This window comes from Neovison vison, chromosome 1, assembly GCF_020171115.1.
Source record: "Neovison vison isolate M4711 chromosome 1, ASM_NN_V1, whole genome shotgun sequence".
Taxonomy (NCBI): Eukaryota; Metazoa; Chordata; class Mammalia; order Carnivora; family Mustelidae; genus Neogale; species Neogale vison.
The window spans coordinates 30,802,918-30,827,237 of record NC_058091.1 but is presented as its reverse complement, the minus strand read 5'-3'; the positions used below and the strand labels follow the sequence as shown (position 1 = coordinate 30,827,237).

Genomic DNA, 24,320 nt, shown 5'->3' with positions numbered 1-24,320 from the left:
CCCCAAAACTGTGTGTTTCTTTTTCCTATTAAAGAAAACTTCATCTTTCATTTTAAATATATGCACCAATATTTGAAACAGACGTAGGCTCACGACAAAGCGTCAATGTATTGTACTGGCATTCATAGTTTTCAGTGGCTTTTAAGTGCAGATGAAGTTTATCACAAGTTTTTTAGAAAGTAAACCTTGCCCATGGGTCCTAGAGGCCAATTAACAAAATGATAAGAGTGTTTATACTTCTCCATGTATGCATATTGTTGGACCTGTCTGACTGCAAATAATAAAAGAAAAATGCATAACATTTGGTTGATGAGACTTTCTAGAGAAATGTTATGCTTAGAAAATGCTTTCCATTGAGTTTGAGGAAGACAATGATAGAGACTGGACTACCTTCCCAATTCTAAATAAATCATCTAAAATGTTAAAATCATTAAGTGTATCCTAAGTAGAATTACAATAAAACTCTAATGTTAGTTTTAAAACCATTCGAGGGTTAGATAAGTGCATATATATTCAGAAGTACATATATGTGTACATGCATGCATGGATATAGATATCTTGTCCCAATCAAAAATATAAATATTGTCTCTTCAAATCTAGAGATAAAAATCTCAGTTTCACATATACTCATACAGTAACTCTGGTATCTTAGTTTCTGAAGTAAGGTAAAGAACAAATAAATATTTAAAATGTTAATAGCAATCTGTTCTGAACCCCAGAGAGAAATCTAATACAAAGGAACAATGCATTCAAAATATATTCCATAAGCTACATTATTCTTAAAGCAGTGTGAAGTCAATAGAAAAAGGGAAAAGAAAGCAGGAAGGGACATATGAAAGCTGTAAACTGCTTAATGCAGAAGAGAAGCCCTGGATCACACTGTTCATTGCTTTCCTTTTCCAGTTTCTTCTTATTTTATTTCTAATATTTTCTTCCAGACCATGTAGGTTAAGCCAGGATTTTCACTTCACTCCATTCTTTGGCAAGCAATTGCCCTTTGCCCTGGGTTTCCATTACCAGTCTACCATACTAGAGAAACTCAAAGCAAAAGCAGAAAAATAAAAAGCAAAAACAGAAACAAATGAAAATCCTTCGTGGAAGGACGTCAGTGCCTGGGTGGTGTCTGACGGAGACTACGGGTGAATACAACATTGTTCAGCACGTTTCCCTAAAGACCCTAAAGACCCAGCAAGAAGGGTAATAGTACTCTGTTAGAGCAACCTTAATGTCACTGACTTTTAATGAAACAGGGAGGGTGTCAGAGACCAGTCCGGGCTCAAGTCTGGAATGGACAGAACGGGCTCTCCCTCACCAGTTTACTTTGAAATGAACAAAGAAGAACGTTATTGACCCTAAAAGCTTCCACCACAGTGCCCGTTTCTATGTGTTGTAAAACTGTACAATAATCCCACGGTGAAAATCTCCATGGGTTCTCTATATCATTCCATCTTTCACCCACAGAAGACATTATGGGTTTTCATAATAATGCAGGAGGGGGTGGTTACCAGTATTTAAGGCCCAGCGGAGGGTTCAACCACCTGTGACGTGAGCGACAGACCGTACAGCAAAGCCTGGCCTCCCCAGGAGGTCAGTGGCGGCCTCACTGAGAAGCACTGCTGATAAGCCCCAAAACTACAGAGGTCTACTTTTGAAGCATCCGAATACAGAAGAAAATCATACGCAAGAAATGTAAACGCATACATATCCCATGTTCAACGGACTTACTCAATATTTGACTTTCACTTAATTTCTACAGTTTTTATGATGTTTACACTGGGAATCATTTTTACTCACATGTCAAAAATAAATGCACCTGGCAAGCATGAGCAAGATTAATACACCTAAATAGAGTGGCTGCCCTTTGTAAAACCCCACTGATGCCATTTCCTGATTTATCAATTCAAAGGAGAAAACCACTGGGTCAGTCCCTGCGGCGTCAAACCTAGAATCTCAGAAACCTGCCCAGGAGCCCAATGCTGCCAGCTCAGGACTCATTTCAGCTGCCCTTACCGTGGATCCTGTGGACGGAAGCGATGTGAGGCATGCTGTTTTCATAGGCTTCTCTGCTTTCTGGGGAAGACTTGGTCAGGGGCAAGGCTGCGCGAGAGCCCCACCAGGGCTCCCTCCCGGCCTGCGGCGTGCCCAGGAAGTACCTGCCTGCCTCACACCGGCCTCCCTCGCAGGCCTGCGTGTGGAAATGCCTCTCCTCCACCAGCCTGGAATGGTCCAGTGCAAAGCCGTAGCACAGAGAGCTGCGGTCAGAGAACTGTCTGTAGGCGCACGACGCGTCGTGCTGAGAGCCCGGTCTCTCTGCGGGGTCCAGGAGCTGAGGCGAGGCCGTGTCGGTCAGGGGACTTCCACCCCACTGGCTGTCGTGATCAGACTCAGATCTTTCCGTGTGAAATCCTGAATACTGAAACCAAGAGAATGAAAAAAGTACATTTTTTAAAAAAAAAGGGGGGGAAAGAAAGCCTTTTTACTCAGCCATACACCATGAAGGTCATGTTGACCTTAAAAGCACCAAAATAAACTCTACAAACGCTAGCCCCACACTAGGCACTGGGAATCACTTAATTAGTCACACAGGAGGTAAACGTGGTAATGACAGGGATGGAGGAACTAAACACCAGGCAGAGCAGAAGGGCTTCACGTGAGTGACCTCACCTCGTTCTTCTATCAACCCTTTAACGAAGATATTAGTGACCCATTGCATGAATAGAGAAACTAAGGCCCAAGAGAGAAAATGATTTGCTCAAGGCCACAGGTGAGCAGGTGGCAGAGTCAAAATTCAAACCCAAGTCCTCCATCCCTTCTCACATGGTATTGCCAGAGGGAGAGCCCAAGAAAGCCCCATATTTTATTCCCATTCGCTGTTCAGATTTTTTTTTTCTTAACTTAAAAACAAAAGAAAAATAAGGCCCAAAGTGCTGTACCTTCACTCTTCACACTGGCCTGTGAACTCCCCAAGGGCCATGCAGGATACATGCTAGGACAGCTAATGAAGGCTTAACTAATTCCATGGCAATATAACTTTTAAAAAGACTGGCACATATGGGCTGAACCGAATCACTAGGAAGCATTTCTTCCTTTCCTAGGTAAAACTCTAAGTATGCTGGGATCCTCAGGATAAAACAGCCGCACAGTACTGTGCCTCGTTGGAGTCATAGCGCTCATCGGCTGTCAGTTATCTGATCTGGCATTGAAAGAAAATGCCAGAGGTTCCGCAGACCTCCCTAGGAGATATGCTCAGTTGGAAGTTCCTCATGAGCCACTCCAATTAATAATATAGTTTCTACCAGGTTTTGGTTACACAAAGCTAAACTCGAGTCTGGGTCCCATACCGAGGTTACCTGTTCTGATAATCATAGGTGCCATTTACTGAGACCTTACAGTGTGTCTGGTGGTTGCTAATCATGGTACATACATTCTATCACTGAATCCTCACAACCTCCTGGGCAGTAAGAGGGCTCTATTTTACAGATGGGAAAACTGAATCACTGAGTGTTCTAGTAAGATGGAACGGCCTCCTGCGGTCCACCTGGCTCAAAGCCTGCCCTCCAACCATGTTTTACAGACAAAACACTGTCAAGGAAAAGAGGAGAGAGAAAAGGATCCGGTGTTAGAGACATTTCCAGAAAAGAAGCAGGAACCAAAATATAGTCTCTGGAACCAAAATATGAGTTCATTACATTTTTTTTCTTATCCCAGGAGAAAGAGGGATGGATGTGTGGTGCTGTGGGGGGGCCAGGAGAAATTCAGGCAGCTCTGGCTAGGGACTCTTGGAGCCAGAGAGATGTGGTACAGAGGTTCTGGGTGAACCCCAAAGTCTGCTAATAACACAGCATGATCAGGAAGGAGTTCTACACAAATTCCAAGCTCAAGATCTTTCTGTTACCATACCTCATTATTACTTTATTTTCCAAGAGTACATATGGACTATCGGCATATGCCACCAAGAAAAGAAAATAGTAAACGCAACTTCTTTCCCTGAAGAACCACAAGGCACCCAAAGTACCATTTCCCTACATCACACTACCATCTGCCCTCAGCCTTTTCTCCCCATGAACACTGGGCTCTCATTTTATGAGACACCACCTTCACTTTCACTGAGGGAATGTTGGAACCCCTTTCCTTATTGAGGGGGATCAGAGTGCCATACATTTGCCCTTTGGTAACACCATTTGTGCACCTGCCTAGGAAAATTTCAGATCATCATTGCTTTTCCAAGCTAGGAATTGCCCAGACTCTTCTTGTTTTGATAAAAGTATAAACCAGGCCTATTTCTGAAGTACTCCAGTCAAGACTTTTGAGCCTTGTTGAGAGGGGAAAAAGCTTTCCCTGAGTGTGTATGGGAAAGTACTATTGGCGCAGCACAGAAGAACATTCTGTCCTTCACTCACAAAGAAAATTCAACACAAGGCAACCCTGGCATACATGAGGTACATGTTTCAAGAGCACCCAAAGAAGAATTTGATGGATAAGCCTCTTGTCAATAGTCAGGAAACTATGACAGCAAGTACACTGTCCTTGAAGCAGGCGGAAGTTGGGTGGTTGAGTTAGACCAAGAAGATCGGTACAGAGCAAAAGACTAGATGCAAACCTTTGTTTTTCAAGACCTGTAAACCTGCACCTGCGTGTATCATCAATCCTCTGAGCCACATTCACCCCTTTAAAATGAATGGCACTGGATGTAAACTCTGTTGAGAACCCTAGAGACCCACACATTGATCTGAAAAAATTTCAGGTGTTTATCAAGTCTTAGAGGGAAGAGAGAGAGGAAAGAAAGGCAGGCGGCCAGTACATGCGGAATGTGCCACACACTCAGTGGAAGTGTGAGGAAGACCTCATACCTACCTTTGCTGCTTACTACATATACAACCTTGGGCAAGTAATTTAATTTCTTTTGTCTCAACAGGAAAAGGCTCATGAAGATACTTAACTTATCAAAGGCAAAACCAGAATGGGGGCCATTTAACGGAAGAGAAAATAGGTACAGGGAACCAAAAGAACCAGATTCCAGATCCACCCCTGCTAGTAACTGTCAGGGTAACCTTGGGCAAATTACTTTAACTTTCTTAGGCTCCCCCATAAATGATATATTGGATTAGGTTAGATGCTCTCTAACTTTTCTTTCAGCTTTAACATTCTACATGATAGAATCATTATTCGGTATCCTTTCTAGTGTTAAAACATAGGATTCCTGTGCCTGTCCTTATATTTTACTGATTTAAAGGAGATAAATTATTTAGAACTATAATCCAAGTCCAGGAATTTTTATTGTCATGGTTATAAAAAGAAAGTTGTTATGTAAGTTTTATTTTACTATTATGTAAATGTTCCCCCAAGTGTCCCCTTAAAGCACAAGTTTTATAGGGACTACATGATGCCTTTTGGTCAATAAATTATTATATTCTAGAGGCTTCTGACAGGATAATGGCAGCCATTTGAATGTGTACCTCTTCACAAATACTACCCCTAGAACAAAGAGCACAAATGGAATCACCCATGACCCAGGCTATTGGCATTACTGAGAGGCAGAGAGTATGCTAAATCTCAATTTATAAAAAATAAAAATAAAAAGTCAAACAGCAAACACTATGAACCTGTGGGTCCAGAGAGCAGGGTAAGGGCAGGTATACGAAACTCTGAGAGTGAGATGTCAACCAGAGAAGAGAGAAAGAGAGCAGTTTGTGAGAAAGAGAGAGAGAGAGAGAGTGAGTGAGTTTAGGACAAAGGCAAAACAGACAAAATTGTCCACAGAAAGAAAAAATACATCACAAGTAAGTGCTAAAATAAGAACAGAAGTCAGTCCCTGGTAGATCACCATACTGGCCACAGGGAAAGGGCTCAAAATCAAACAAAATCTAAGGCAGCAGCCTGGGACAAGTATCGTTTTCATAATAGAAAAATGTAAATTGAGAATGCGTTGTGTCCGAAAGGAGATAGCAGTGAAAGGAAAGGAGGAAAGGGGGAAACTAGAAATCCAGAAAATAGAAAAGAAAAGGAAAAAAAAGACCGGTGAATCCCTTCTTTCCTCTCTACCACTGTCGTCATCCATTTACACAACTTATTTCACAATATTGATAAGATAGGGTGCTCTTTAAATAGTTAACTCAACCCATGAAATGCTAAGGAGTAGGGGGAAATATTAAACTCTCTATAAAACTTCTGTAGGAAAACAAAACATGAAATGGAAACCCAGTCATCTCAGCTGATAAAAATTCTCATCAAATAACCAACTATGTCACAAAGGAAAGTTGTAAGACAACACACCAACCTAAAATAAGAACCTTTAACAAGCACACGCGATGTACTTGGGCGCACATGCTCAGAACCAGAAGTGTTAAAACTAAGCGATGGACCCCAAAACCCCACCTAACAACAACAACAACAATAACAAAAGAGGAAAAAAGACAATGAAAACTGACCAAACACACAGAAATTGAATAAGTGAAGAATAAGTTGCAAGTTGTGAAGAAAAGTATAGATTTGAATGGACATTTAATGAGGGAAATTGAAGATAAGTTGGAAAACATGTAAGAATACAAAAATTGGATACAGAAAATTAAAAGGTCGAAGTAGTTGAAAGAAGATAGAAAAGGCTCAATACACACATAGTGTTTATGTAGAAGGCAAAGGAACTAGAACTGTCAGAACAATTTGAAAAAGAAGAATATAGTGAAAGAGAAAATCAACTTCAAGACTTACCATCATAACTGTGTGGTATTGATGGAGAAATACATGTACAGATCAATAAAACAGAATACAGAACCCATAAAGGAAACCATACAAATACGCCCAACCAATTTTTTACAAAGGTGCAAAAACAATTCAACAGAGGAAAGACAGATTCTCAACAAATGGTTGCTGAAATAATTAGACATCCACAGGCAAAAATAAAATGAACCTCAACCCAGGTCTCATACCTTATATAAAAATTAACTCAGTGGATCACAGACTTAAATATAAAATATAAATATATAAAAAACTTAAAAATAGAAATATAAAATTGTAAAACTTTTAGAAAATAACAAACAGAAGAAAATCTTTAAAATCTGGGACTAGGTAATGATTTTTTAGACTTAGTACAAAAACATGTGTATTAAAAAACTTTTTGGTAAATTGGACTTGATCAAAATTGAAAACTTACGCTTTGTAAAAGATTTTGTTAAGAGGATGAAAAGAAAAGCTGCAGACTAGGAGAAAACATTTCAAAACCACATACCCAACAAAAGGACTATAATCTAGAATATAAAGAACTCTCAAAACTCAATAATAAAAAAAAGGGGGTAAAAGACCTGAAGAGCCATTTCACCAAGTAGATAATAAGATGACAATCACATGAAAAGATGTTCAATATCATTAGCAATTAGGGAGATGCAAATTAAAACCACAATGAAATATCACTATATACCTATTAGACTGGCTAAAATTAAAAATAGTGACAACAACTGGGCTCCTTGGTGGCTCAGTTGGTTAAGCGACTGCCTTCAGCTCAGGTCATGATCCTGGAGTCCTAGGATCGAGTCCCGCATCAGGCTCCCTGCTTGGCGGGGAATCTTCTTCTCCTTCTGACACTCCCCCTTCTCATATTCTCTCTCATTCTCTCTCTCAAATAAATAAGCAAAATCTTTTTTAAAAAGTTAAAAAAATAAAAATTTTAAATTAAAAAAAAATAGTGACAACATATGCTGACAAACATGTAGGAAAATTGGATCATCCGTACATTGTTGATGGGAATGTTAAATTGTACATCTGCCCTGGAAAATAGTCTGGTAGTTTCTAAAAACAAACAAACAAACAAAAACTAAAACTAAACCTACAACTACCATAAGCAATCCTGAACATTTTTCAGATAAAGGAAAATTATATTCACACAAAAACCTATACATAAATGTCTAGAACAGTACCTTTTTTTCCACATCCTAGTTCTCTTTTCTCCCCTAAGATTTATTTATTTATTTGAGAGAGAGAGAAAGCGCAAGGAGGAGGGTCCGAGGGAAAGAGAGAGTCTCAAGCGGACTCAGAGCTGAGCTCAGGGCTGGATCCCACAACCCTGAGTGCGTGACCTGCACCAAAGCCAAGAGTTGGATGCTTAACAGACTGATCCTCCCAGAGGCCCCTCTGGTCCTCTTTGTTACCGTGCTCTTTCTTTTTAAAATTTTAAAATGCACATAAAATGTTTAGTCTTACAAAAAAAAAATTTTTTTTTTTAGTTGTACCCATTTTTAAGCACACATTTCAGCCGCAGTGAACACATTCGCATTCCTGGGCAACCATCAGCACCACACCCATCTCCAGAACTCTGTGTCCTGCAAAACTAAAACTTTATACCCATCCAACAATTATCCCCATTCTCCCCTCCCTCAAGCCCCTGGAAACCACCACTCAACTTTCTGTCAAAGGAAAAATAAATGAATCCCAGGAACCCCTGGCTGCCATAACACTAGGTATTCCCAGAACCTAGCCACCTCACAGATCTTTCGGACACTCTTATCCAATCATGCCACTCTCCTGCTTAAAACCACTCTTTTTTTATGTCTTTCTGTCTATATGACTCATAACACATCAATACCACCTACGCATAGAAAAAACTAGAGAAGATGCAAGGAGAAATAGGAGACTAAGAAACCACTCTCAGTATAAAATAAGTAAAGTCAATTAAAAAAAAAAAGACCACAGAAGACTTTAAAAAAAAAAAAACAGTTAAATTTTAGGGCTATCAATCAAACTTTGCATATTGATAATAAAAGATGAACCTTAGTGTACATGACAAATCATCAAAATTAATCAAATAGTAGGTCACAAAGAGAGCCTCAGGTAACTTCACAAAGTATAAATATTATAACTGATACTCTGACAACAATGAATAAAAAACAGAAATTAAAAACAATTTTTATAAGACTCTTGCACTGAAAATAAACCCCCCAAACTATTAAACAATTCTTGGGGAAGATAAGTAAAGGCAAACATAAACTATAGATTTTCTGGGAAAAAGATAAGAAAATATTGCATGTCTGGATTTATAGGATACACAAGCTTTAGACACTTAAATAATAAAAATGAAGGAATAAAAAGGTGCCCAGGTGTCCCTAATTTGGCAATTCTTAAGAAAAACTGCAAATTTCCATTCGTCACCTGGGTACCTCAGGCAGTTGAGCGACCGACTCTTGATGGCCTAGGTCATGATCTCAGGGTCCGGGTACTGAGTGGGTCTCCTCACTCAGTGGAGAATCTGCGTGACAATTCTCTCCCCCTCTCCTTCTGCCCCTCTCTTTCACTCACTCTCCTTCTCTAAAATAAATAAATAAATCTTAAATTTGTTTTTAAACCCTGCAAGTTCCTTATTCTAAAGAATCATTAGACAAAGTAATACACATTACAGTATTAAGGCTTATGTAAAGAGACATCATATATGGAACCTATTACGAGATGATTTAGAAAAAAAATGCGGAAAATGGCGAGGAATAGAGACGATGAAAATAAAGCAAATACAGCAAAATGTTAAGTCCTGGTGAACCTAGGTTTAGTATACAGGAATAATTTCCTGTTCTTGCTTCCTTCCTTTATGTATGAAAACATTTCAAAATATTTTAAAATCAAAAAAGCCATTGAGTACACTGATACCTTATTTGTACAATAGAGACAAAGCCATTAAATGAAAATATTTTTCTGAAGAAATGGGAACTTGACCCCAAAATACTGTAACTTATGGGGTGCCTGGGTGCCTCAGTGGGTTAAAGCCTTTGCCTTCGGCTCAGGTCATGGTTCCAGAGTCTTGGGATCCAGCCCCGCATTGGGCTCTCTGCTCAGCGGGGAGCCTGCTTCCTCCTCTCTCTCTGCCTGCCTCTCTGCCTACTTAAGATCTCTGTCTGTCAAATAAATAAATAAAATCTTTTTAAAAAATACTGTAACTTAGTTATATAAATATCTTTGTTTTTATTCCCGATTACTAATATTTTGTACATAAAAATGTAATTTTAATTTATCCATTAGGGATTCCAGTAGAAACAACACTGGACTCAAATATGGGAGGACCCTAGTTTACTCTCATACGATTATGCAGTAGTAAACCTCTGCACTACTTTGTGACTTGTACAAAAGACCACTTTCCTTGGGTCTTGATTTTCCCATCTGCAGAATGGGAACAGACTATCAACAGTGTGGGATTGCAACGAGGATCAATAAATAATATACAGCAAAGCACTCTTAAAAATGCAAACATGTTACAGAGACATATGTATGAAGTAAATGCCCTTAATTAGTAACTTTCACTTGGGTAAGCAGGAATGGTTCATATCACCATCTTGTAAACACTATTTTTCCCCCGGAATGTATTATCTAGAGGTCCTATTTTTCAGTGCCACCCTACAGGTATGAAAGAGATAAAACATACATATTAAATGATAAAGAAATTAGCCTTCCGACTGTAAAAAGAAATCAGGCCACTGGCCAATCATCTGAATACTAGGGCCTTTTCTTCCAAATACTCTGATTTTCAAAGCTGAAATGCACTTCGATACCACTGGTTCTTAATGCTTAAGCTTTAATCGATGAGCACTGGGTGTTATACAGAACTAATGAATCATTGAACATTACATCAAAAACTAGTGATGTGGGGCGCCTGGGTGGCTCAGTAGGTTAAAGTTCTGCTTTCGGCTCAGATCATGGTCTCAGGGTCCTAGGATGGAGCCCCACATTGGACTCTTTGCTCAGCAGGGAGCCTGCTTCCCCCTCTCCCTCTGCCTGCCTCTCTGCCTACTTGTGATCTCTGTCTGTCAAATACATAAATAAAATATTTTTTTAAAAAAAACTAGTGATATACTATATATGCTGGCTAACTGAATATAATAATTTTTTTTAAAAGCCTCAAAGGTTTGTTTTAAGGGTGGAGAGAGAATGGGAATCATGATAGACTAGAATACATGTAAGCCTTCTAGATGATTCTTCCAGCAACTGTTGACATCCATACTAATTTCAAGGAAAACAAAATAATGTTTTAGGATCTACAGAACATCTGCTATTCTTTGAAAAGGTAAGGGTGCTTTCTCCTGTATTTGATGCTAAGAAACTGAACGATTTAATTCCCTATTTTAATTAGGTTACATCCATCAAAGAAAGTCCACTGAAGATTAATTTTTGTTTATTTTGCTGAAACCTCTGTTTCTCTTCCATAGAAAATACGTTGTCGTCCTGAATATTCTGCACCCTAATTTATCCCTATTTCTTATTTAAAATTTAATTTTCAAAACAGGCATTCATGTTGGCAAATTACAAAATAAGTCAGATGAAAGATGCCCTTGTTCTCACGAAATAGGAAACCCAATGCCACCCACCCACGAAAGGTGGGCTAAAGCTGGCAGGCAAAGAGCTTGGATGACTGCCAGAAATAGATGTCAGCAACATCCACATCCCCCAGCTTCCCTTCGGGATTCAGTTCACAAAAGCATCATCCCTTCCAGGAGGCACTGCTGCCTCATCTGGTTACAGGTCTCAACCATCGGCAGGGGCCTAACATGCATCCAATGGGAACTTTTTGTAAGAATTCATCCTGTGATTCAGTTTAATGTTTATTGAGTGGCTACTGTTTGCAGGGCAGTATACCTGGTGATCCGAGAAACACAGCTTCACCTTCCCACCAGTGAACAGAACATAAACAGTGCGCAGAGCATAACTTTAATAATACAAGTTAGAAAACGGCATTGACCTGAATAGAGAGAAAACCCATATAGTTTAGGAGTTCAAAGAACGGAGCCATTTCTCCCTCTCTCTAAACAGGGTAGTTGCTTGGGAAGCTCAACAGGACTTTATGACTGATTAAGAGGCAATGGACTATATGATTGGCATATGCTAACTAACACCCAGAACAACCACAATAGCTACCATTACCAAAGACTTGCTCTGTGCCAGTCACTATGCTGAGAGCCCACAGACACCATCTTATTAAGTGTCAGCATCTTTAAAGTATTATTGGGGGCACCTGGGTGGCTCAGTCGTTAAGCTTCTGCCTTCAGCTCAGGTCTTGATCCCAGGGTCCTGGGATCAAGCCCCGCCTCGGGCTCCCTGCTCAGGTGGGAGCCTGCTTCTCCCTCTCCCCACTCCCCCTGCTTGTGCTCCCTCTCTCGTTGTTTCTCTGTCAAATAAATAAATAAGATCTTTTTTAAAAATTAAATTAAACTTTTAAAAAGTATTATTAATCCCTTTACAGATGCAGCAAGTGAAGCTCAACAAACAAAGGTCACATGACTGAAGTTTCAGAGGAGAGATCCCAGTTCCAGAGCCCTTGCTCCTTCCAGTTCCCCAGACTCACCTAGATGTGTGTACTTAGATACCAAGGACAACAGCGTCCTACTCTCTAAGCAGTAATGGATGCCAGGTCCCCAAGCGTGTCTTCACAAAGAAGGCTTTCTCCAAGCCCTACACTACAGTAAACTATCTCCCCACACGCTTGGGTGATGTTCTCCCATCACAGAAACGTTCTTCGACCACGACTGCACTCACAGATAGTCTGCCTTTAGCAACAGTCACGAGGTTCATTCCTGCCTCAACAGAATGTTCTAGACAGGTGCTCCGCACTCCTCTGGAGGTGGCAGCAACCACCCAGCTCAAGACAAATGCCAGATGTTCCAACAATAGAAGTTACAGTTATCTATTTTTATTCTGGCAGCTCATTGAAGTTTTTATCATTTTTAGCTGTAAAACATAGAGAGAGACCCTCTTACGGCAAAGTCCTGTTTTCCATGAAAAACTTTCACTCGATCAGGCATGAGCAGCTTTCGTCTTGATTTGTGTCTGAACCATGAGAAAAAACATCACAGATGCGGACTGCATTGGACTAAGAACATATGCATGCTTTTAAATCACTTTTATCTTACTTTTTACTAATGTAACCCTGAAACATAAAATATGTTCTTTTTTTTTTTTTTTCATTCACTGTTACGGGAAGAACAGATGGTAAAAGGGTTAGATTAAAGTAATACAGCATGTCCATTAAAATAACCCCCACTGCTGGGGATGCTTCCCTCAAACAGGAGTTGTGTTTACGATGAAGAATGACTTTGGCTCACACAAATTGGAGAGTGCCAGCGGTTTTCTCAAGGACAACAGAAGGGTAAGAGAAAAACCAACATCAAAATCAAATGCATTTTTAAAAAACAATTATGCAGGTTAATTTTGCTAATCTGAGAAGCTGAGTGAAAACACGTGCCTGTGATAATGTACCAGAACAGCAGTGAAATAACAGAGTCCATTTCTAACTTGAAAAATTATGCTACCTAGAAGTCATCAGTAACTGAAACTGCAAAGAGGGTATCAAGGAGACATTATTTTCTACATTCCTGAACTCCTGTTAATTGTAGGTAGAGATTTCTTGCATCACTTATTTCTAACTTATTAACTTATTAATCAACACCAAGGATAATTCTGTACAGAATACACATTAAGAGAAGCTAACTATAATATAGTTTATTTACAAGTAGCGACATGTTTAGCGTTGGAAAAGAATCCTCATGAGTTTTTTGTTTTTGTTTTTGCTTTTGTTTGTTTTACGAAATCCAGTTGAATTACATATAGGTTTCAAAGAGTTAAGCTTTTAAAATAATTCCTCAAGAAAAATTAGAGAATGCATTTTAAAAGGAAAAAAAATTGAGTCACATCCCAGAGTCAAGGATGGTTTTACCAAAAGAACTGAGCAATAAATATGTCCATTTATACCATAAACAATTAGAAAGCAAATATAGACTCAAAATTCAACTCTTCGCAATTTTAAATATTTTGGTCATTTCCTCTTTCATCTAGAAAATGGTATGGTCAGCTTCTCATAATCACTGTTTAAAAATGTGTTCACAAGATTTCTCTCATTGTTTTTATGGCTTGCTCTACCTACAACTATTATTTATTGTGACATTGTTTTTTCACATTAATCTATTTTAGTCTATATTTTTCACTTTAATCTACATATTATTTTTAGCTCAAAGAATATTCTGGTGAGAAATCCTTCATACCTCTAGGTTCCCTGCTATATTTCATGAAGGAGAAACATGGAAAGTTTTTTTAACGTGCCTTAAGTATAGCTTGAAATAAATGTCATAGGTCTTCTCTTAATCCACCCCCCACAGTTAAAGAAATGTTCCTGGGATCTGTTTCACTCATTTTACTCACAGAAAGGTAACCATTCTTGACATCTCATTAGCTGTCAGGGTGATATGCAGCTGGAAGGGAATCAGCACCCAGGGCCTGAGGCAAGCTTTCCTCCCATGGAATTTTATAAGGAATCTCCTATAGGGTTCCAATCAGAGAGTGTTGTTCCCAAACCATGAAACCCATAATTCACATCCTTTCAAAAATCCAAAGGTAAGATTCTAAAGGCTAGCAGGCATTTTCATTGCACCAAAGATTTTGGACAGGCAATGAACACAGAAGGAGCATTTAATTCAGCCCCTGATGTCATGGCATTGGCAGCTGTAATGATCAGGAATATCCCAACTTGTATATACAATCAGAAAGAGCTCTAACCCATTGGGAAAATCATGGGTTTCTAGGACCAGTAACGTTAGTTTTGATGGTGATGTTCTTCCATGATGGGCTTCAGGCATGAGCCAGAACCTTTTCCATCCTTTCCTCAATGCTCTAACTCACCCTGTGATTTTTCATATAGAAGTGGCTGATTAGATGGGTATGAATTATATGGATACAGGCAGTGCCACCTGCTCCAACTCCTTATTGCAGTGTTGTTGGGTCTTCTACTGGCTTCATCTGGTCTGGACAAGGGACTGGCTGCCCAGGCTACTCTTGGCAGTGTTCTAGAACTAGGTCTATAGACTGGCAGCTGTATTGCCTGCTTTCTGCCTGCTGAAAGAGAAGATCTATCAGATTTGTAATTTTTTGAAAAGAAATTGGAGCTCAAAGGCCCTCTAAGAAGTTAATCAGTTTCAAAGTGGAATCTGTAAAGGGAAAAATGGTTCCATCTCTTCTTCAGCTAAGTCAAACTTGGGAAAATAATGAGAAAAATTAAAATAACATTAACTATTAAATACTATATACCAGAACTTTGACTTCTCTGGAAAAATCACAACAATCCAATGCAGAATAATATGCAACAGGAGTTTCCTAAAAATTGTGAAAGAAGGAAGAGTTAAATCTAAATTTCTTAAAGATATCCAATCTAACTCTTAACTCTAGAAGGTTCCCATGATGAGTGGGGCAAATCCCACCATGAACTGTCAAATAAGGCATTGCTGTCTTTAATTTCACTCTTTGGTTTTAATAAATTTTAATTAAACAAATTTTTTTGTTCAAATAAATTCCCCTGGATACATTTTGATGGTAGATTCAGCCATTCCCTCTTTCTGTTCAGCTGGGGAGCAGAACTGCTCAATCCAGCTATCACTTCCACTAAGCCAAAAGCAGAGGCTTTCCACTTGATTTAGCACCACTGCTTTACCTGGTGCCCATTTTTTTTTTTTTTTTTTTTTTTTTGGACACTAACTCTCCCCCAGATTCACACTATCCTGTTTTGGCACAGATGTGTGTAACATGAATTATGCCTTATAACCCGGAATCCATGGGGATGAGAGGCAGTCTGCAGCTGTGATTTTACGGGTAGACGGGATTTGAGGGGCTCCACAAGTGAGGTGTCTATGAGGACACCGTGGGCTCCAGTGCAGGAAGGCAGGCAGGAGCGGAGATGTAGCCTAGATCACATTTACAGATTGGACCTCATACTATTATCAACAAGGAGGCTCTGTGGGTTTTTGGTTTTTTAAAGATTTTATTTATTTATTTGAGAGAGAGAGAGAAAGAGAGCCTGAGTTGGGGGAAGGGGAGTGGTAGGAAGGTGCTGCTCCCTGAGCAGGGAGCATGATGTGGGACTCGATCCCAGGACCCAGGGATCATGACTTGATCGGAAGGCAGGTGCTTAACCAACTGAGCCACGCAGGCGCCCCTTGTAGGTTTTTAAGTAGGACCAGGGGAAGAGGGTAATGTGGTGGATATATGCCAAAAATGATTTGGTCTGGCAGGAATGATCAGAAACTGAAAGAGTAATAAGGAGGCACAGGAGGTAGTCTAAATGTGATGTTTTATTCCAGAGAGCCTGGAACCACACAGAGACGGGAGGAATAGGAGGAGAAAGACCAAGGGACAAGAAACACGAAGCAACAAGACCCTCACAAAACCCTTTATGTTCAAAGGATCAAAAACCAAACCAAATCAGCAAACAAACAAACAAAAAAACTGTTTTAAGAGAATTTCCCCTTTCTTATAGAAGCAATCTACCCCACATAGAGCATAATATTACTAAAGGTATAACACAAAAAGTGCATATAGATTATTAAAAGAACAAGAAGAATGCTCTGGAAAGTATCCACAGGTCAGGGGAACAGAGCCCTAGAACTAGGGCTGGATCTACAAACAAAGACAGGTCTCTGAGACGGAAGACATGCCAAACGGCATTTCATGCACAGACACTCAAATGTCAATGCAGTTATTTTGTAATCAACACACATAACACACACATACACGCACATGTATGCACACAAATATCAGCTGTCACATCTCTCCATTGTTGCACTGAAGATGCAGTGGGGACACGGAGAACAGAAAGCCCACTTGAGATGTGGATGGTTTCCTGCCCCTAGAGTCGGAGACAGAGGAGGCTTATTCTAAGTTTTACTCTTGCAACATGTCTAATTCCTCCTCAGCACCTGGGAGCCTGATTTGCGCTGCAGGATTCTGCCCCTGTGAAACCCATCCCCAGGCTGTTTTGGGTGTGTAGCTTCTGACTCTCTACAAAGGTTATAAACTCTTTTGTAGAATGTTTTCCCTCCTTGGAGTTTTTATATTTCTAAAGGCAACCAACAAAGTATTCTCACACTTTTTAAATGTAATCATTCATTCATTCATTCATTTAACATTTGGTGAATAAACATGTGGAAGACTCCATGCTAGATGCCGAGGTGGGGTTGGGATGGATATGACATAGACATGGTTACTACTTCCAAAGAGATTATAATCCAAGAGAGGAGACACAACACATCTAGGAGGCAGTAGAAGGTAGGTTATTCTAAATAGAGACCCGAAAGGGAAATGTAATCCAGTTATACTTCATGAAACAAGTACCACTCAATCCAGACCTTGGAAGATGGGCAGAATTTTGAAAAATAAAGGCAATGCAGGCAGAAATAAATGCACAATCACAAGCACGGAAACAGGGAAGAACAAGGGATTCAGCAAATGGTGAGCAGACTGATCTGCCTGCATCAGGGGTTCGGGCCATTTAGGACCAAATTAGAGGCGACCTTGAGTAACAGCTAGGGCCCAGGCAGGTCTCCATGCACTGACTTGATTGGTGTTCTTTTAAGGTCAATCTGGGAAACAGGGCAAGCTGTAGAGGAAAATGTCCCAGAGTGGAGGGAAAATTAAGGTACCATTGCAATCCTCCAGAGTGAGAGAACTTCTAGGACATCGGCAATGGGAAAAAGGTAAGTGGGCGGGAAGATAAAAAAGCACAGCTGCTACATCAAGCATGGGGTCTGGTCCTTGAGGGAGCACCCAAGAGCTAAAGGGCTTTATTGACTGACATTCCATAGCCCCCACTGCAACTTTGCACACAGGGACAAATTTGCATTTGCTGATAACTCCTCCTGACATGTGAGGTCTCTAGACCTTGAGGCCATTGGTTCTCTCACTGTCAGTCCCCAACTCCAACCTCTAATCCACCGCTGGAAAGGCAGGTCAGCCCCCAGCACACACCACTACACTGGCCACCACAGGCCTTTATCACACATATATTACACTGGGCTTCAATTTTCTTTTTACAGTTTTTTTTAAATCCTTTAAAAAATTATTATTTTGGGGCGCCTGGGTGGCTCAGTGGGTTAAGCCGCTGCCTTCGGCTCAGGTCATGATCTCAGGGTCCTGGGATCGAGTCCCGCATCGGGCTCTCTGCTCAGCAGGGAGCCTGCTTCCTCCTCTCTCTCTCTGCCTGCCTCTCTGCCTACTTGTGATCTCTGTCTGTCAAATAAATAAATAAAATCTTAAAAAAAAATTATTTATTTTTTTTTAAATTCTCTATTTAAATTGTAAGTAGTTAACATTTTCTAATTATTTGTTTCAGGGGTAGAATTTAGTGATTCATCAGTTACATATAATACCCAGTGCTCATTCCATCAAATGCCCTCCTTAATGCCCATCACCCAAATACCCTATCCTGCCTTCACCTCCCCTCCAGCAACCCTGTTTGCTTCCTAGAGCTCAGCATCTAAATGGTTTGCCTCCCTATCTATTTTCTTTTTCTTTTTTTTTTTTTAAAGATTCTATTTATTTATTTGACAGGCAGAGATCATAAGTAGGCAGAGAGGCAGGCAGAGAGAGAGAGAGAAGCAGGCTCCTTACTGAGCAGAGAGCCCGATGCGGGGCTTGATCCCAGGACCCTGGGATCATGACCTGAGCCGAAGGCAGAGGCTTAACCCACTGAGCCACCCAGGTGCCCCTCCCTATCCATTTTCATCTTATTCTATTTTTCCTTCCCTTCCCCTTTGTTCATCTCTTGCTTTGTTACTTTTTTTTTATTGTTATGTTAGTCAGCTTATAATACGTCATTAGTTTTTGATGTAGTATTCCATGACTCACTGTTTCTGTATAACACCCAGTGCTCCATGCAATCCCTGCCTTCCTTAATAGTCATCACAGGGCTAACCCATCCCCCACCCCCTCCCTTCTAAAACTCTCACTTTGTTTCCCAGAGTCCATAGTCTCTTACGGTTTGTTTCCCACTCTGATTTCTCCCCCTTCATTTTTCCCTTCCTTATCCTAATGTCCTCCATGCTATTCTTCATGTTTTGTTTTTTTCCTTAAAAAAGTTATCATTACGTTTTTATCTCCCCCCAATAAATCTGTAAGCCCTCTGGGGCAAAGAATATATCCCAGAACTTAATACATCTCATCTTTGCCCTATTTCTTTCTCTACCTCCCCTACATGGCTCATCCATGCATTAATCCTGGACACATGGTGCCCCTGACTCAACCATGTGCCAAGAGAACTAAAAGGCCGAAGCTGAGGCCTTGAGGTCCCACGACTGAACATGTCTTACAATTCCTCTCTAAAATGTTGCCTTGCCTCCCAACAAGACCATGCACATGGTTCCTTAAGGACCCATCTTTAGCATTGTAGTGTACATAATAGTTATTTACCTAAATATAAGAGTTAGTAAAAACCAAAGAACAAACCCATAACACAGAGGTCTCTTCTTACTGAGCAGAATCTTTTCTAAAATAATACTCAGAGTTTCATTTATGAAGATGGTTTTAAAAGACCACAAAGGACCACTCTAATAATTCTTCTGACATTTCTGTAGGACAAAGGGACTCATCTCAGTTTATACATGGCCAGAAAATATAAGCAAGTCTATATAGTACAAAAATTCCTGAAAAGATAACCTCATTTATTTGAAAGATGCATTAAAAACTTTTCTTGTGGTTAGTGATCAAGAATGACATGTGTTCATACTACATATAAACATGAAATGAGAATATGTCTATCCTGATAGTCATAAAAGTACTATACTTGAAAAATCCTTGGTCCTTCTCTTTTCTGGAACTTAAGATGTTAGGCTCTTAGCACTGGTGTACTTTTGAGGCCAGAAAGAACCTTTGTAGAAAGAGAGATTTTACCTTCACCAAAAGGAAGCCAGATTGCTGGCAGTGAAAATTAAGAGGGTTCTGTAAGATTATTTAAGGTAACAGATGTGGAGTAAAATCTGAAAGTGGTACAGTGTGTCTGTAGCAAGTGATTAAATACTTTCAGATTTCAGAAACACAAGCAGTCTTTTGCATGCGCTGTTATTACAGAATTACATGGTGTATTGGTTATTACTGACTAGGGAAAAGGCAAGAGAAGGGCAGGAATATGCAATAAAGTAAGAGGGCACGCACTGTCTATAATAAACCTAACAACTATAAACATGCCATAATGAGAAGTTTAAAAGGAAACTGGAATCAGGAGGTAGAATGGGGGTTGGGGGCTATGGAATAGGAAGGCAAATTATTCATGATTGACATGATTAAACCATAGCAAGATAACATCCGACTATATTAAAGTAACCATGACTCCCTCCATAAAGACTGGTGAAAAATATTGTAGCAATCGTTAATAGATAAGGTCTGAAAAATAGATTCTACAAGCTCAACATTTCTGATTCAACAGAACTATAAAAACAAGTTGCTATTTTCATGAACATAAACCCAGGAACAATAAAATACAACTGTCATAATGTATCCCCAGGCTTTAACAGTTTTGCCTTAATATAGAAAAGCACAATAACTCTGTGCAGAGTCTTCGGAAATCAACTATAATAGTGCCGATGACAATTTTTCCAAAACCATTCAAAAACAATTCTGTTTTAACCTTTCTTGTCCTGAGTAATGCATAGAGGTACAAAGGTGATTGAGTCATTCATTAAGTGGCTATAATATAATCAAGTCTAAAATCATTCCCAAGAGCATCTCATATCAGGAAGGGACCTGAAGGTTCATCTATTACTGCAAACGGGGTGTGACAGCAAATTACAATTTGTGCATGTCTCACATGTTCAAAGAAGGGTACCTAAATAATTCCAAAAAGCAGTGTTACTATTTGCCATTCAGCAGACATCTTTGAGAGATTTCTAGATATGCCCAACGTATCATAGAGCAAAGAGCCTAATAAATAACATTGATAGAATCATTTAAATCACCATTTACATAACTAATAAGAGGAGCAAGACGTACCATGTGAGCTCAGCTTTGCTCTGGAAACTGCCTCTTAAAAATTCTAATGAAAAGAATTTGCACGCTGAAAGCATGTAACCATGCAAATAACAGAAAAGATTTTCTTTTTATTTTTGAGAAAAGGGGCAGAAGTATTCAAAACTAAACACAAAAGCTTGGGTTCCCTGAGTGGCTCATTGGGTTAAAGCCTCTGCCTTTGGCTCCAGTCATGGTCCCAGGGTCCTGGGATTGAGCCCCTCCTTGGACTCCCTGCTCAGCAGGGAGTCTGCTTCTCTCTCTCTATCTCTGCCTGCCTCTCTGTCTGTCAAATAATAAATAAAATCTTTAAAAGTATAATTTCAAGATAAAGCTTTAATGATCAAAATAACTCTATAAGGAGAATTGGTGCAAGCAGCCAAGGATAAAAAGGATTTCATCCATTCTTCTTCTCTAAGGTCTTTTACCTCTGTAGAGAACTTTAGTTCAGACCTTCACAGATGTATGCCACGGCTCTTCACATGAGGAGTCTGCCTTGCTTCAACCACCTTAATGCCCTCATTTCCTGTTCAAAAACCTCTACTCACTCTCCGCAAAACAAATTCGAAATTCCTTGGCCTGGCAGATACTTGGCACCAACCAACGTTTCCCAATGTATCATCCCTAGTCCTCAACCACAGGGACGAAATTCTTCCCCACTTGGCTCCAGTTCCAATCACAATGCATCTCTGCCATTTCTTCATAATCTTGGTCTTCTGAAGTGTCCTCATCCTTTCCTTACGGCTGTACACCTGAACCCAATTCTCAAAGCCAGGTCAGGCACAATGACTTCCCCAGTCACCCAGGCTACTGTCCCTGCAGCTGACCCCACTCATAAAGCCCTTTGTGTACACCATCTCTCTCCTACGCAGCACTGATTCTGAAGTGTAAATGATCATTTCAGCTGTCCTGTAAAGCTTAAGGACATTTCTTATACCACTTTTTTATATTCTAGCAACTTTCACCCAACCCCTACCCTCATTCACCACGATGGCCAGCAAAGCATCTTTCTAACGCAGGGGATCAGTGAGCATCTACTGAGTCAAGGACACGTAATAGCAGTGATGCACGAAAATTAAAGGTTAAGTATAATATAAGGACAATTTGAAACAAATGGGACTTCTGAGTAGCTAATTTTTTTTCTTTAACATTTCTAAGGGTTTGGAATTCAAGATGATGCTACCCAATTGCTTTCTTCCAGAAGATACAGTGAGGGGTTTGCCCTAGATTTCATGCTTTGCCAATGTGCCCCAGAGGGCCTTCTGCCCACCCCATGACAATTCACTACAGATGCCTGTTCCCTCATCTATCTATAGGAGTGGCTTCTTGAAAGCAAAGGCAGTGTGTTCCACTTCTGATCTCTACATATTAGTAGCCCATATAGTAGGAACTCAGTCAATGATTGACTTAGCACCACGATTGTCTAAAGTAAACACAATTAAAAAATAACCTTTACTAGGCACATAAATGTTAAGTAAACTTAATTCATGCCTGTGTGATTTCAAAGATTTTTTTTATTATTATTTATTAATTTGACAGATCACAGAGAGGCAGGCAGAGAGAGAGGAGGAAGGAGGCTCTCCACTGAGCAGAGAGCCCAATGAGGGGCTCCATCCCAAGACCCTGGGATCACAACCTGAAACAAAGGCAGAGGCTTTAACCCACTGAGCCACCCAGGTGCACCCTGTGTGATTTCAAATGAGACACAGAGCCAAGTTCTAAGGGCTACATATATATAAGTACTAGCCACAAAAATGGACACACAAACAGCAAGAGAAATCCTATATGGACACATGTGTGGGCATGTGCATGATTTTTATACACCCTAGAATATTTCCAGAAGAAATCGCGATTTCAGAGAGGGAAAATAAGGGAATAGAGGTGGGTTTTTTTGTTGTTTGTTTGTTTGTTTGTTTTCCCCTATGTTTCACTCTTCTGTATATTCTCCAAAAGAATATTCATATGCTAAAGAAGATGCATAGGATACTGGAGGCCTTACTATTGTCAAACTAAGGCTGTTTTTCCCTCTTAGCAAAGCATGAACAGTAAGAGTAGAGCTTCCTAGAGCAATGTCTATTCTACCAGCCTCAAGTATTTGTCTGTGGGTTGCAGGTTATAAGAAAATATAATTTTATCTACATTTTTTTTCTTGCCCTTGTTCTCCACATCATTCCCCCTCTAAACAATTTTGACCCTTAAATCTTTAAGGTTCTTGAGAGTGGAAGGTCTTATCTTTTGTACCTTGTTCCTGCTAAATAGAGGCATAGAGATGTCCCTACCTATGGGTCAACCTTGGTAGGTTGGAGAATTTATATAGAGGAGTTACCAAAGGCAGAGGCAGCCAGTCCAAGGTAGACAATATTCTGTATTTTTTTTTAAACTAGGGAACATGTGGGGCATCTGGGTGGCTCAGTGGGTTAAAGCCTCTGCCTTCAGCTCAGATCATGATTCCAGGGTCCTGGGATTGAGCCCCTCCTCAGACTCCCTGCTCAGGCAGGGAGCCTGTTTCTCCCATTCCCTCTGCTGCTTCCCTCTGCTCCTACAAGCGTTTTCTCTCCCTCTCTCAAATAAATAAAATCTTCTAAAAAATTAAAATAAACTAGGAAACTTGTATAACTTTCAAATTAACTCCTTCTCCACATATGACCACATGTACAAAGAGCAGTCTAATGGCAGTTACAACATTTTTTAAAAAATGAGTCATCTAGGGGTGCCTGGGGGGCTCAGTTGGTTAAATGTCCAACTTGGGATTTCAGCTCAGGTCATGATCTCAGGGTTGTGAGATCGAGCCCCATATTGGGGTCCATGCTGGGCATGGAGCACGCTTAAGATTCTCTCTCCCTCTGCCTTCCCCCCAACTCAAGCATGTTCTCTCTCTTTTTCTCTGAAATCAATCAATCAATCAATCTTTAAAGAATGAGCAGTCTACCATTAGAGCAAACTAATAGAAATTTTATATGTTAGAGCTGTGAATGAAAGAACAGAATTAGTGAGTTTGGGGAAGTCCAATTGGGAGATATTTTATGGCTTAATTTCTGTATAAAAACAGATAAATGCCTTCTTAACATAATATTTCCTAATTTAAATTCTTCTTTCATCTATGTGTCCAACATTCCTGTTTATTTAAGGATAAAATTACCCAAAGGCATAGTCGATACTTCCAAGTAATAAAAAGAGCAGTAAAAATTTTCCTCAAGGTACAAGATTGTAATAATAAAAGCTTCTCAGATGTTCAATAAAAAGAAGCAACTCCTCCTCCATGTGACTTTAACTAAAATGTACTTTTTTTTTAAGTTTTTTTTTTATTTCTTTATATGTTTTCTTTTTTTTTTCCAATTTATTTATTTTCAGAAAAACAGTATTCATTATTTTTTCACCACACCCAGTGCTCCATGCAAGCTGTGCCCTCTATAATACCCACCACCTGGTACCCTAACCTCCCACCCCCCCGCCACTGCAAACCCCTCAGATTGTTTTTCAGAGTCCATAGTCTCTCATGGTTCATCTCCCCTTCCAATTTACCCAAAAGCACTTTTTAA

At 39.9% G+C, this 24,320-nt stretch overlaps 1 protein-coding gene across 1 annotated transcript in view; it reads right to left on the bottom strand.

Annotated features, from left to right (window-relative positions):
• SIM1 (SIM bHLH transcription factor 1) overlaps positions 1-24,320 on the bottom strand; it is a 73,599-nt gene that overhangs the window by 5,925 nt on the left and 43,354 nt on the right. Inside the window, exon 11 of the mRNA XM_044245025.1 lies at positions 2,011-2,413. Coding sequence (XP_044100960.1) covers positions 2,011-2,413 — 403 coding nt within the window. The remainder of the gene's footprint in view (positions 1-2,010; positions 2,414-24,320) is intronic.